The sequence below is a fragment of the Schistocerca cancellata genome, chromosome 12 (genome assembly GCF_023864275.1).
Source record: "Schistocerca cancellata isolate TAMUIC-IGC-003103 chromosome 12, iqSchCanc2.1, whole genome shotgun sequence".
Taxonomy (NCBI): Eukaryota; Metazoa; Arthropoda; class Insecta; order Orthoptera; family Acrididae; genus Schistocerca; species Schistocerca cancellata.
Window position 1 is genome coordinate 129284888 of NC_064637.1, and position 15984 is coordinate 129300871.

The 15984-nt window shown below is 42.1% G+C and overlaps 1 protein-coding gene and 1 pseudogene across 2 annotated transcripts in view; one reads left to right on the forward strand and one right to left on the reverse strand.

Annotated features, from left to right (window-relative positions):
- LOC126109686 (sorting nexin-4-like) overlaps positions 1-15984 on the forward strand; it is a 51410-nt gene that overhangs the window by 32937 nt on the left and 2489 nt on the right. For both annotated transcript variants that reach the window (XM_049914735.1, XM_049914736.1), the window contains exons 7-8: positions 2862-2994; positions 9616-9730. In XM_049914735.1, coding sequence (XP_049770692.1) covers positions 2862-2994; positions 9616-9730 — 248 coding nt within the window. The remainder of the gene's footprint in view (positions 1-2861; positions 2995-9615; positions 9731-15984) is intronic.
- LOC126109997 (5S ribosomal RNA) lies at positions 12146-12262 on the reverse strand (annotated as a pseudogene).

Consider the following 15984-nt stretch of genomic DNA (forward strand, 5'->3'; position numbering starts at 1 on the left):
AGCTAACTGGATTTAATTTACTAGTTCTTCTAACAGTTTCACTCCTTCCATCATGTGGGGCAACCTTCTATGGGTTTTTCGGGGCATGAGATTAGTTTCCCAGTTTCTGGTCTGACCATCAGATGTCATTGTGGCTCATATTGCTATCTACAACACTTCAGGCCACTATTTTGTGGAGATTCCAAGCTCCACCCTTTATCAGCCTGCCTTCCTCCATTGGAAACAAATAGAGGAGTCTCAGGTGACACCCTTCTCCTCTCATAATTGTGAATGCTGCAATACCATCTTTACTATGAGGAATTTAGATCATGCTCTCACTTCTTCTCGATCTTACTCCTCAGGGCTGGATGACGCTAACATTGAGATATTGCAGCACCTTTCTTTTGCAGTCACTTTCGCCTTCACAAATACAATCTCATTTGGGCAGATGGCACGTTTCCCTGGTGCTGGCATGAAACCAGTCCCATACCCATGCATAAGCCTGGTAATCCTTCCCTTCTAACTACCACTGTGTTTGCTGGAGAACTGGTATCCTCCATACTCTGTACATGCTGGGCTTCCTAGGCTGCCTGCCCTGTTACCTTCAGGAATTTTTAAATAGTTTCCAGGGTACATGAGAGTTTGGCCTTGTTGGACAGTTTTATCCAGGAAAACGGGGTGCCTGCAGGCTCTGTCATGAGACTCATCCTCTTTTTGCTGTAGCTATTGACCCTATTGTGACCTGTCTCCCACAGCTCCCTTTTTGTCGATGTCTTTGCTAACTACTGCAGTTCTCGGTGGATGTGTCTCCTTGAGTGATGTCTTGAGCAATGGCTTGATCATCTTTATTCATGGAGTATTGACAATGGCTTTCTCTTTTCCACTGATAAAAATGCATTTCTGGTGGCACAATGGTTACACCGTCTTTACATCTTGAGCATGTTGCTTTTCTGTTCACTGAAACTACGAAATTCCTGGACTCGTACTTGATACAAAACTCTGGTGCTCCCACTGTCTTTCCTGGCTGCCCTCTGTACACGATTCCTCAGTGTTCTACCTGTCCTAAGGGGTAGTTTCTGGGGAGCAGATCGGACTATCCTCCTCCATTTGTACCGAACACTTGTCTGTTCGAAACTAGACTACAGATGTTTCATTTATGTATCTGCACATCTGTCCATCTTTTGTAGTCTTATACAATGCACCATTGTGGAATCTGTATGGCACAGCTGCCTTATACACTAGCCCAGTTGAGTCTCTATGCAGAAGCTGCCAAATTAGTGGCATGTTGTTCTCCTCAGTGGATACTCGTACCATGTGTCTGCCATGCCCAGCCACCCATTGTATGCCATCTTTTTTGATGACTCCCACGACCGCCAGTATGGGGGCAAGTCCTCCTTCTCTGTTACTTTCTGGAGTTTGCTTTTGGGTATCCCTCTAGCAGCTTAATTTCACTCTACCTGCCATCTTCCTGATGGATGTGAATGCTTCACTACCTTGGCTTCTTGTGGTAGCCCATGTTCAGCTTGGACTTCCTTTGTTTCCAAAGGAAGCTATTTTGGATTTAATATATCAATGTAAGTTTCTCGACCTTCGCACTGAAGTTACCAATAGTACCTTTGCGTACAATGATAGCTCTGACCGACCGTGGTGTTAGGTGTACCTTCGTTATTGGAACACAGTTTTCAGTATCAGCTTCCAGGACACTTCAGTATTCACAGCAGAACTCTTAGCCCTCTATCAGGCCACACAGTACATCCAGTGACACAGGCTGTTTGTGTTGTATGCTCCAGTTATCTCGGTGCCCTTCAGAGCCTCTGTGTGCTGTACCACAGTCCACCCCTTAGTGCAACAGATCCCAGAAAGCTTCCACTTGCTCGCTGTTGAGGGAGCCACTGTGATGTTCATGTGGGTTCCTGGTCACATCAGTCTGATGGGAAATGGGCTGCTGCCAAGGCTGCAGTCGTACTACTGAAGCCCACTAGCTCTTCCATTCCTTCCAATGATATCCGTGGTGCCGTCTGTCAGCAGTTGGTGCCACTCTGGAAACACTACATGTCTTCCCTTCAAGGGAACAAGCTCCCGGGTATTAAACCTCTCCCAGCAACGTGGCTGACCTCTGTCCTCTCACCACAAGGGTATCATTTTAACTAGGTTGCATATTGGGCACTGTCATTATAGCTCTCGCCATTTATTAGGTAGTGATCCCCCACCACTAGGTGCTCATTGTTGTACTTTGACAGTTCACCATTTACTGACCGAAAGTCCTTTTTTTGAATGCTTACATACTAATGTGTGTTTGCCACCTGAATTGTCAGCTGTTTTAGCAAACAACGTGCATGCTGTCGACTGTGTTTTAATTTTTGTGTCATAGCATTATGACAAAGGGCATTTAATCTGTAGTTCAGGACCTTCATTGTCTCTATGGCATATTTTGTGTCCTAGTTCTTAGCTCTTTCCATCCGTCGATTGGGCTTAATGTGTAGTCGCCTTTAACTTCTTTTTCGTATTAAGTGCTCTAAGGTTCTGATATGAGTGCCTATGACCTGTTGTTTTTGCACACTAAAACAAATGAAACCCTAACAATAATAGAAAACAGTGACACCCTGCAAAATGGCTTCAGATAAAATCCCAGAGGACAGTGTGCCAAGTTGTTTGAAATAACGTGCTAGTACCCGAATATTGAAGAAGTGTTCTTTGGATCAAGTGAAAATAAACATTTAGTAAAAGAAGACAAGCACACTTTGAGCGAGGCTTTTTATGATCGGGTACGTAGCTGTGCCGCAGTGTTAGTGCACTGTAGTACTGTCACCCTTTTTGTCGTCGATGTCAATCTGCACCATTTCTGTTGTACACCACCTGGTTACCACTGTACAATGTTACAGGTAAATCGAGCATAATCTCGCGGCTGTTCGGTTCGGTGGACACGGACGAGGTGAAGGAGCTGAAGGTGAGCCTGCTGGACCAGCGGCTGCAGGAGGGCCAGAGCAGCGTGCGGCACGCGCGTGAGGAGCTCCTGTGAGTGCTGTGGAAAAAAATATTGCTTTCCAGTCTCTGCTGTTGTGGGTCACTAAAATTTAGGTATCGAGCAGATTGACAAGTGGCGGAGCTCACAAATGTAGATCACAATTGCCACTAGTGGTGACATTGTATATTCTCAAATTTTATGAAGGTTAGACTCCTTGCTCAAATTACTTAGTGTTAACCTGTGGGCATGTATACACATTCTGGTATGCCATTCCCCATGTGTTGTGGCTATGTGTACATGTGCCACTTGGGTTTTCCTATAGTGCAATGGACATCTTAATGTGTCCTGAGATGCTGATCTCTCACGGTTGCAAATGAATTATTTCCGTATCTCGGCAATTAAAAAATTTTGAGTATCTATCATATAACATGTATGTCTCATTGCTTGCTATCATTTGCAAAAAAAACACATTTTAATATCTCGAATTGTTCACGTGAGATGACAGTTGTTATGACCAAGATTCTCGATGGGTGCATCGTGCATCACTGTCCTTTGGATATAAAACCCAATCAATTGAGAGCAAATGAGGTACCATTCTGCTCTCAATTTAAATAAAATTTCAGTATCTTATCTACATTTCATCTACTGCAACATAAGAGTTAAAATCAACAGAACACAAAGTTTACGCTGTATGATTGTACATTTATAAACCCTTTAAAATTTCGTGCAGTATTTTTCTTAATTGAAGCAGTGCAGTAAGTATGATGGATAATGAAAAGAGATTCAAATCTTTATCAGGTAAAGATATTGGACTGTAAGATACGCAATAATAAAATTTTTACACCTGATAGTTTTTGAAAAATCGAATGATGAGTATTTCAAATCGGCCAGAATGCAGGCTCCCAGTACAGCCATAACATCGCCCTCAGAACAAAATGCAGAGAGCACGTCTGTAGCAGCAAAGGGATGAATGAGAGGAAAACTTGAAAGAGGAACTGTTTTAGAATTTAGTTTTCCTATCCCTTGGATTTGTTTCCAGAATTGTGAAGGATGCCTGTAAGTTTGTTTAAATCCATTACTAGAGAAATGAGATTATTAGTTCTCTAAAAATTTATCATGAGGTTGCAAAACTTTATAGTAGATTTTCAGTGTGTTATGCTCCTATAAGGTTGTTATAAGGGTGCACCAGCTGGTAAGACTTTATTTTAAATACAGTAAAAGCTGACGTGTCTGTAGTGATTTGTATAGCCTCAATTCTTAATACACTTGGCATTATTGGAAATATAAATTGTCACTGAAAATTAATTAATTTTGAAAATTATCACAATTTATTCTGTCTCTCATATATATTGGTTACTGTTTTCAGTAATGCATGCAAGAATTATTTAACCATGCTTTAAGCCACTTTGGAGAGCATATTGAAACTAATGTTATTAATCTCTGCTGTTATGTTGATATTTAGTTCAGCCAGTGTGACTTGCTTGCATAGGTCCTTTAAGATGGTTCCAAAGAAATAAATTTGGACAACTTGGATGCCATCACTTTTAGAGATGATTCAAACATCAGATGACTTATCCACAGGCATGAAACCAAATGTTGTCAGTGAAGAAAATGCAGTCGAGTTCTGTGATTCCAGATGTTAAATGAATGACAGAAACTGTAAACAGTGAACTAGATACTTTCCTCTGTCCCGCTCTTTCAATTTTTGCACATTAAGAATAATACATACACAAAATTTTAACTTCTGCTTTGGTTTCTGAGCAGTACTGTACAAAACATGAGACAGGACTGATAGTCTCATCAAGCTTTTTGAAGGCGAACACAGCATCACTTCTGTCACCTCAGCCAGTTTAGCGTCCACCCAAAATGTCCTGTCCTCCAGTTCTCTTCTTGTTGGCAACTGATCATCATCCCCATAAATGAGTGACTAATCTCATTGTTGAATGGTTTGGCATTGTGACATCTAGTTGGTTCCCACAAAATAACCTACAACACGCACATGTAAATGACTGGCAAAATACAGTTCAACAATGAAAACTAGTTGCTCTTGGAAAAACAGCATGTGTACTAAGCATTAAATTTCCAATACTATAGCTGTTGCATAAGCTGTACCTGTTACATTGCAATCTTTGTTTACGGGCAAACAACGGAAAATTCAGGATGGGATGTACAAATAAGCTTTTGGTCAACAAGGCCTTTGTCAACCACCCCCCCCACCCACCCACACACACACACACACACACACACACACACACACACACACACACACACACACACACACACACACAAAAAATGAGTCACCCTGTGGCAGCCGAACCCGGTGTGGGTGTGGGCGTGAGCGGTTGAACAAATGCAGCTCCTGTGTAATGGCACATTTATTTTCACGATCATGACTTCTTGGTCACACTGTATATATGAAATGTTTTCAGTGTCACCCTTGATGCGAACACTCGTAATGCAGTGCTTTCCCATACAGTTGTTCTGTATTGTAATGATCCCCCCACTTGTGCTAGCTGAGCAGCAGTTCAGAAAATTGCCGGCGAAAGGAAAAGTTAATCATTTCAGCTTAGTGTGAGTGTTATCAGTCTGTTACAGGAAAGTTTAATGGCCTTTGCAGTTTCGTTTGTTTTGAGGATGTGGGTGACATGCCCTAAAGGACTTCCCACTGTGTTCTGTCCCCGTGGCTGGTTACACGATGTCCATATTTAATTTTTTTAAACATACAATCCTTTCTGTTAAAACAAGCCTTAAACTACTTAACACCATTATGAATTATGATAGATTGCTACTCACCACATAGAGGTGGTGGTGGGCAGAAAATGGGCACATTTGTAAGTCGATCACAGATTTTCCTTGGTTTGATTTCCTCACAACATGATAGATTTAATAAATGTCAGTGCTATTGTCATATCCTAACACACAGATGCCCTTCAGAAAATACTGTTATCCTCTGTAGTTGATCTGCATTGTGTAACCCAACTCATCAAGTGCAAGTTTTGAAATTGGATGGCACTTGTCCCTAACCTTTCCCACATCATTTCTATAGAAGAGGCTCCATGTTAGATTATATCCCTGCTTCTCAGATTGCTGTTGGAGTTCATCCACCGGCTTCGTTAGTCTCATCCTGCCTTGTTACTGGACTGCTTCTAATGTCCTTGAAACCTCCCTGTAGACTAAAACTGTGGCCTGGGTGAGGTCTCTAACCAGAAGCCTTGCCTATTGAAGGCAGTACACTTACCAACTGAGTTGTCACAGAAAAACTCATTATCTGACCTCACGGCATCAGTTCTGTCATGTGCTCTTCTTTCCAAACTTAATAGAAGCTCTCCCACATATCGTGCTGGACCAGCACCCGTGAGAGAAAGCATATTGCAGTGAAGTGCGATCTTAAGCTTTCTCAACAAATCGGTTTTTTGTGTTGCCGTCATCTTCAGGTAACACTTGTAAAATGAGCATCTATGCTACATCACATCTTCTTTGCACTCTCAGCACTCCCCAACCCTTCCTGCGCTTTGTAGCTGTAGGCATTGTCGGATGGGGTGGTGAGGGAACACATTCACAGAATGATGGATACAAACTACGGTTCCTCAGTACTTCTGCCCTCCTTTCGGGCACAGATGTCACTCTCAGCTGAGGTTCAACTTCAGCTGGCCGGGTGCTGGGTTTCGCAGTTTTCTGAGAGTGAAGCCACTGTGTCTGTTGATCGGGTCATCAGCCACTCATATTTTGACAGCCTCCTTTAAGAACACAATCCCAGAATGTTGAGGTCTGTCTTTAGCACTTTTGTTTGTTCAGACTCCTCCGAGTCCCCTGTAGCCATGCAGTGTCCCACAACCACAGATTTTGTCCGTTGCCCCAGTTTGGTGTGTTTCGTGTACTCCTGGCACCTTTCTTTGTCTGTGTATGCAGTCTGCCCTATGTATGCTGGACCGCATTTTCACGGAATACAAGACACCTAATTTACAGAGGCTGTTGAAATAATACTGGATGGTGGCCTGATCAGTTGATAATGGCTTCACTCTCACTGAAGTTTGGGATCCAGCACTTCGTCAACTAGTCACTAGTGACTTGGACGCCCGACAGGAATGGCAGAAACTCAGAGGGACCAGAGTTCGCACCCAGAATTTGGCAGTCACGTCTGCCAACCACTGCATGCACTGCATGCATTGCAGCATGTGGCCAGATAGTGAGGGAAGGGAGGGGAATGATAAGAATATAAATACGGTGTGACGTAGTGAAAGACAGTCATTGTACAAGTATCACCTGAAGATAACAGCAAGCTGCACTGTTGAAATATTCTTTTGTAAACCACAGAACCTGACTGGAGACCCGAGAGAAATAGAAATATATTGGAGAGAAATTATTTAACAATACCCTGGAGGTTGTTTCTCTGAGGTTGAGACGTGCCTGGATACCTTAATGGGTAAAGGCAACGCAATGTTGGGATTCAGATCCCATTGTGGCACACAGTTGTAACATCAGGAAATTTTGAAACAAAACAAAGTTCCCCTCACAGCAAAAGTCTCATTCCTCTTGTACATCGTGATGTGAGAGATATGATGTATCTCCATTTCTTTCCATCCTGTAGTGCTTTTTTTAAATTCCATCCTCTACTGTCTTTGTTGGCAGTCCTCATCCTCATCTTCTCCCCTTATCGTCTTCATTATCCTTGGCACCTTTCAGCATTTGCTGTACGTGTCTGTACCATTTTAGTTGTTTCTTTTGGATAATCTTTTGTAGGAACTTTGCCTTTAAATTTCTATGAAGGTATGTGTTTAGACACTGACTCTTCTAGTTGTTTTCAGCAGCATTTCATGTCTGCTGCTTTTTTGTGTTCGCTCCAACGTTATCCATCATTCATAGCCATAGATCAACGAGACTGTCAATTTAGGATAGCAACAGAAAAAGTCTATAAACTGTAGGAAATTGTTTCCTGAAGGAATAATGTAAGTGGGTATGCTTTACTTGGATAAACTTAAGTGCACAGATTAAAAATTTAATTTCTGTAACTCTAAATTTTTGTTAAGTATGAGGGTCACTCCAAAAGAAATGCACACTATTTTTGTAAAAATACAGTTTTCATTCTGCATGTGTGAAAGTTTTACAGTGTGTAGATACATCCTTCCTGCTTGTTTTCAAACTTAGTTCAACCTGTTCCTGTGAGTGTCGCCGTCACAGCATGTCTTAAAGATGGCTGCTACTCTTGACGTTCGTCAGAAGCAACATGCTGTCATAGAATTCCTGTGCTGTGGAATCAAGACAGTGGGAAACATCAACAAGAAGTTGAAAAAGGTGTATGGAGATGCTGCTGTCGATCGTAGTACAGTTAGTCGGTGGGCAAGCAGCTTACTTGATGAAAGCGGGCACGGCAGTATTGAGAATTGTCCTCGCAGCAGCAGGCCTCGTACTGCACACACTCCAGACAATGTGCAGAGAGTTAACGAATTGGTGACTGCTGACAGGCGCATCACACTGAACGAACTGTCACGCTACGTTGCGATAGAGGAAGGAAATGCTTGCAGAATACTGAAAGTGTTGGCATTAAAAAAGATTTGTGCCAGGTGGGTTCCCAGGATGTTGACAGTGGCTCACAAAGACACAAGAAAAACGGTATGCAGCGAACTTTTGGAACAGTATGAGAATGGTGGAGATGAATTTCTTGGAAGAATTGTGACAGGTGATGAAACATGGCTCCATCATTTTTCACCAGAGACGAAGGGGCAATCAATGGAGTGGCACCATGCAAATTCACCCAAGAAAAAAAAAATTCAAAACCATACCTTCTGCTGGAAAAGTTATGGCTACAGTGTTTTTAGATTTCGAAGGACTCATGCTTGTGGACATCATGCCAAGTGGAACCACCATAAATTCTGATGCATATGTGACGACACTGAAGATACTTCAAGCTCGTCTGAGTCGTGTTCAACCACATCGGCAAAAGCAGGATGTTTTGCTGTTGTACGACAATGCGCAGCCACATGTCAGTCAAAAAACCGTGGAAGCGATCACAAAACTCGGATGGACAACACTAAATACTTGCCTTAGTCCTGACCTGGCTCCACGTGACTATCATCTCTTTGGGAAACTGAAAAACTCTCTTCGTGGAACAAGGTTTGAAGATGTTAACTCCCTTGTGCACGCTGCCAAACAGTGGCTCCAACAGGCTGGACCAGAATTTTACGGTGCGGGTATACAGGTACTGGTTCCAAGATGGCGTAAAGGCAGTTGAGAGGGATGGAAATTGTCGAGAAATGAAAATATTGTTCCTAAAGGATATATCTACACACTGTAAAACTTTCAAACATGTAGAATAAAAGATGGATTTAAAAAAAAAAGTGTGCATTTCTTTTGGAGTGACCCTTGTACAAGGTACAGAAATAAATTTCCACTGCACTCACCATATAAGAAGAACCACTATTATATTAACAATTTTTGTATTAGTTGCAGAATGAACTGTAAATTATGATTCTGTATGAAACCTCATCTGATTCAAATTCTCACCTCGTTTTCTTAAAGTTTCCTTCTTAAAATTATAAACATAACTGTTCAATTGCACTTGTTTAATAAACAACGTATCTGAAAAGTATGTAGCCTAAATTGTTTTGGGTTGTGTAATTGGGCCATGAGCTTCCTGAAACTCACTGTTCGAGCTCTCTTTGCATTTGTTATAGGGACTTTTCAGCAAATGCACTGAAAGATGTTGAGAGATTCCAGCAGCAGAAGGTGGCAGACCTCCGGGAGACGCTCGCCGGATACGTCATGCTGCAGATCAATGTCTGCCGAAAGGTGAGTGGTCATTTTCTGTTTCACTTATCCTCAGTGGAGGTGTTTGTTGTTTAAACTTGCTACTAGTTTTGACAGTTATTGATTTTACTTAGGGGACAGAAAAAATTTCAAACCCAAGATGGGGAATAAAACAATTTGGAAATTGTATCTGAAACCATTTGCAAAAGTTACCTCTTTCAAGTAAGGGCAATGTGCATACAAACTAAAGATGAAATGAATATCTGACAACTATCTGGTGTAATTGTACTATCCGATCAGATACCGAATAATAGGTCAGTGTCTGATGGATACTAGATTTTCAATAAATTATGAAAATTTCACAAAAAACTTTATTTAATTCACATGTTACATACACTAAACATGAATAAAACCACTGTCTTCAAATCAAAACACCACGTATTATTTAGTTTATTAAAAATAAATTAGCACACATACTAGACTAGAGATAAATTATGTTGAATGAACACCAGTTTCTCTCCTTTGAAATAATGAACATTTCCAATTTTCTTGTAAACGAGCAGCTTCAGAGAAAAGTTTTTCACTACATATGCTGTTGCAAGGTGCTGAAAGATAAATTTTGGCAAACTTCACCAAATTTATGTACTGTGGTGCAGTGGCTAATGATGAAGTTGTATAAAGGTCAAGATTTCAGTTGATTCAAACTGTATTCAAATGTATCTTGCAATCATGTTTGATTCATGAGCATCACACTAACAATTATTGTTACAATATTATCAAAAGGATAGTTGCTACTCAGCGTATAGTGGAGATGCTGAGCCGCATATACCAAGAACAAAGACTGTCAGAAAGTGGCTGTCACATCTGCAGTGACGAGCAGTCCCTCTCAAAATATACCAAGGATCTCACTGAGCACTTCACAGATTGTAATTACTAGAGACCGGATTATATGCATCATAAAAACCTTAAAATATGGCTGAAACGTGCTTAAAAAGGGATGAAAAGTGTCGAAATACGTAAGATCAAATAATAAAAAACATGGTGGTTACTGCATTCTTTGTCTTAGTCGAACCTCTGCATATCAGTTATGAGGAAGAGTGCCGGCCAAGCAAAAAAATCTGTACATTTAGAACAGTGAGTACTGTGCTTGAGGTTAGGAGAGGGGTCTTTCTGGGACTATTTTCTAAAAATTTGCAAAATGGGGATGCATACCATGTTTCAAGAATTGTTCCTTCTTTGCTATTGTTTTCAGTAACAAGTGGATGCAATGCGAGTGAGTTGCAGCCAAACGATAGATACGTACAGGACCAACTTTGAGATATATTGCACGCAGAGGGGCACACTCAAAAATTCCATAATATTTTATTTAAAAAACATACAATCAATTTTTTTGAAGGGCATTAACTGTTAATTAATACTGTTGGACCAAAGCATTATTTACAATTTATTTCTCATTTTTTGTACTACTGCAAATATATATGACCAAGTACTGTTCCAAATGTTCGGTAGTGAGATTGCATCTTCAGTCACCCAAAACATTTTTAAAAGTAGAAAAGGACCATACTATAAAAATTGATGTAATTGGGCAGTATTTGAATTTGGGTGCTATGTTGGCCCATATTGTTTCTGGTAAAAGTTCACCTGTCCTATTAATAAAACTGTCAATTTGGCACAAGGGTTCAAAGCCTGGGTTATTGTTTAAAATGTTTTCAAACTTTTCTTTACGTTTTCTTGGGAATACCTCTGGCAATGAGGAGTTCACTAGAATAATTTCAGAATCATTAAGAGCTTCCTTACACTGGCAAACTGCAAAGACTGCACTATCGAAGTCATTTACTACCCCTCTAATGGCCTCAAAATGTTCATTGTAAAACAATATAGCTTAGACCCACATACCTCAACACATTACCACTGATTCGGGAGGTAAAGCCACACTGGTAGTTTTTCTTTGTAGATCTTGATATGAGCAGGAGCCTTTAGAAACACTTCCTTTGTGGATGAAATAAGTTTATTTACATTCACAATCGTGAACATACTTCTTCAGCAAGGTGCTGTACTTCGTGAGCAAAGCACGTCACATGAATCAAATTGGGGTCAAATACTTGAAGGGCTTTTCCTGCTTTGATTTTACAGGGAGCAGCATCTGAAATAAACACAAACACCCTTTCATCTGCAGAAGATTCTGGAAATATTTTTCTAATACTCTCATTCACAAATGTGGTGATAGTAGAATGATTTATTTTTTCAAGTTCTTTGTACTCCGTCTTCGGGCCACAAGTGGCCCATCGGGACCATCCGACCGCCGTGGCATCCTCAGTTGAGGATGCGGATAGGAGGGGCGTGTGGTCAGCACACCGCTCTCCCGGTCGTTATGATGGTTTTCTTTGACCGGAGCCGCTACTATTCGGTCGAGTAGCTCCTCAATTGACATCACGAGGCTGAGTGCACCCCGAAAAATGGCAACAGCGCATGTCGGCTGGATGGTCACCCATCCAAGTGCCGGCCACGCCCGACAGCGCTTAACTTCGGTGATCTCATGGGAACCGGTGTATCCACTGTGGCAAGGCCGTTGCCTTTTCAAGTTATTTGGAGGCCACTAAATAGGAAGAAGGAGGCTCTTCTTTTAAAGCACCAACAATGAAATTTGCAATGTAACAGCCACCAAGTGTCTTTAGTTTCGTCAACTGAAAGCCGGATAATGCTGTCCTTGAGTTCATTGTGTATTTCTTCCAGAACATTTACATAAATTGTCGGTATTTAATTTTTACGCAGTGTTGATTCATCTGGTATATTTTGATTTAAGCAATATTTGTGCAGGAAGCCTTTGAGGATAGTGTTTGTAAGTCTATGAAAAGGAATATTGCTTGCAATGCATGCTTCCCATAGATCCATGTTAAACTGACTTTTTTTGGTTACCTTTGGACAAATCCCTGCTACTGCAACTTGCTGTTGTCGGAAGATGTTGTCATGGTCTTTTCTTCTGCATTCCTGCGATATGAAGACTCATCTTGACATGCTCGTCTGTTTGAAACTTTTTTTGCACGAGTAATTTTTCTCACAAACTTGACAGTGCAAAACCATTCCGTCATATGTAAATGTTCCAGGGTGGTCAGCTATCCACAAAATGAAGTTTCTTTTTTCGGGTGACATGGCACACAACACGTTACACACTACACGTCGTAAACACATTCAACTGTGTACAAGTAAATAGAAAGCTGAACTGAAACTATGGATGTACGACTAAAAGCTTGCATAGCTTAATTTAAGTGTTGCCGAGGTGTACAGCAGAGGCAATTAACAGGGGGTTTAGGCGCAGGAGCATTGACTCGGCTGCCTGTTCCTGTTCTTGTTCCTTTTCTGTAATGATTTTGTTAGGTAGTGGCCCAGTGGCGACCGCCCGTCTAAATTTTTAAATTTTGTAAATATAGGGCGAAAATATTCATTGTCACTAATTTTTAGTTAAAATATGCATTAACTGGTGAAAAGGAGCTAAATATGCAAATGCATGTGCAAGATACAAATGCATATAATCCAGTCTCTAGTAATTACTGTCCAAACCTTTTACAGAAATCTCTCTCCCATGCCTTATCTCTCAAGTCACCCACTACCTCCCAAAGTCGTACCATCCAGCCACAGAGCAGCATTCCTTTCATGACTCAGTACCACCAGCACCAGAGCAACTGAACCACAATATCCACAAGGGTTCCGACTACCTCTCTTTGTGCCCTGAAGTGAGAAATGTCCTGCCCAGTATCCTTCCCAACCCTCCCACAGTGGTATTCTACTGCCTGCCGAGCCTACACGATATCCTCGTCCATCCCTACACAACCTCTGCTCCCAACCCCTTGCCTAATGGCTCATACCCCTGTAATAGACCTAGATGCAAGACTTACTCTGTACATTCTCCCACCACAATCTTCTCCAGTCTGGTCATTAGCGTCTCCTCCCCCATCAGCAGCAGGACTACGTGTGAAACCAGTTGGGTGTTGTACAAGCTATGTTGCATTCTATGTGGGCTGTCGGTGACCATCCGTGCAGACAGCTGTGGCTGAGAAACAGCTGAACCACCCAGTTGCTGACCATGCCACCCAACACGAAGTTCTGTATTTCAGTAACTATTTCATAGCCTGTGCCGTATGGATTCTTCCCACAAACACCAGCTTCCCTGAAGTGCACAAGTGAGAACTCTTCCTGCACTATAGCCTACATTCTTGTAACCCTCCTGGCCTCGAGAGAGGAGCGAAATAGGGATTGGGAAAGGACTGTGTAGGTGCACTGGCAGGATAGGTGTATGTACTACTGGAGTGGGGCCAGGGAAGAGTATAGAGGTATACGGAGGACCAGGACTAGCAGAGATGGAGGCCGAGGGGTGTTAAGAGACTGCCTACCGGCACAATTCAGAAAAGTGGGTGTTGATGGGAAGAATTCAAATGGGCAGCATGCTAGACAACTGTGTGGTTCATCTGCATCTTGGCCGCAGTTTAGTGGTTGTCATTTATGCCGATGAACAGCTTGTCAGTGCTTGTGCCTATGTATGAGGATGAATCAAATATAAATCGAATTTTATTTTAAAAAATTGTTTATTGAAAAAAAGGTGAATATAATTTATTTTTCTACGTAGTTTCCTACTTTAGAAATAAATTTTTCCCTGCAAGAAGAGAAGTTTTTTATTCCAGCATTGGTAGAATGAAGCTTCTTGTGTCAAGAGCCAATTGTTCATGAACCCTTCCATGCCCTCATCTTCAAATTGTGGCCTTCGAAGTGCCCCAAACAGATGAAAATCACAGGGTGATAAGTCTGGACTGTGTGTGTGTGTGTGTGTGTGTGTGTGTGTGTGTGTGTGTGTGTGTGTGTGTGTGTGTGTGTGTGGGGGGGGGGGGGGGGAGGAGAACAAGTTAGGTCCGGAGCAGTTCTTAAAGTTTTTAGACCATTAGACAGTCCTCACGCCATTCAACAGCTCGCAGAAGTGAGAATTGACTGTGCGTCACTGGTGCAAAGAATCTGTGAGCAAAATGTCTCTGCGGTCGAAGAAACATATGAAAGAACCTTGCCAGCTGATAATTGAGTTTGATTTCATTGGGGGCCTCTCCCTTTTCATCCACCCACTCTGTACTGTCTTATTTCAACTCGAGAGTGTATCAGTGGACCCATGTCTTGTCACAGGTGGTGCTCACTGAAAAATCTATCACCTTTTGCAGACCTTGCAGTAACCCTCTGACAGTCCTTATCTTCGGAAATTTCAGACACTCACACTTCAATAGCCTTCAAGAATGTCTCAAACCGAATATTTTTGTCCATAATAACGCTGCTTTGAGGACATTGTGTCCAATTTTTCCACTCATTCTCACAAGGAGTGCACAAGAGTTCTTGACAGTGTGTGGTCCCCGAACTGTGTTGTCAATCTCTGAAAAATTCCTTTGGTTGAGAGTGTGGAATGGCCAACTAACCCCACTCCTAATGGTGTCACTGCTTCCCTCAAACATAATAGAAGCACAGGCCCAGTGCAACTAGCCTCAGGAACAAAGACACTGTTCGTATTTGATTTGCCTTCACAGAATGCCGCACAGTGGTCGATTCTAAGCTGATTTATCACAAGTGACCTTGCAGGTGGCTGACAGAACTGGAGTTGGTGGTAGTGGGTATGGGTCAAGCCTAGCAGCTAGGTTGTGCATGTGGATATGAGGCCACAGGGCAAGGGGCTCAGGGCAGTAGTGGAGTAGGGATGGATAAGGTGTTGTTTAGGTGGCAGAAAAGTACTGTGAGAATGGTAGAGAGAATGTTACCCATTTTGTGGCACACCAAGAGATAGTTGTAATTCTGGTGGAGAGTGTGATTCAGTTGCTACAGTCCTAGGTGGTACTGAGTAGCAAGCAAGGTGCTGCTTTGTGACCAAACAAGGACGTACGTCGGGGATGGTTGGTGACTGGAGGGACAAGGCATGGGAGATTTGTTTCTGGATGAGGTGGGGGACAGTAATTTTTGTCCATGAATGCTTCAGCAAGACCATTCAAATATTTGGAGAGGGTTGTCATTACTGCAGATGCAACGGCTGAGAGTGACTGTGTTGTATGAAAGGGACTTCCTGGTTTGGAATGTATGGCAGCTGTGAAAATGGAGGTATTGTTGGTGGTTGGTAGGTTTGATATGTACAGAGGTCATGTAGCTGTCCTTTAGGTAGTAAACATCTAGGAATGGGGCTAGTTGAGATGGGGAGGACCAGGTGAAGCAAATGGGGGAGAAGGCATTGAGGTTCTGGAGGAATGTGGATAGGGTGTTTTTGCCCTCGGTTCAGGTCA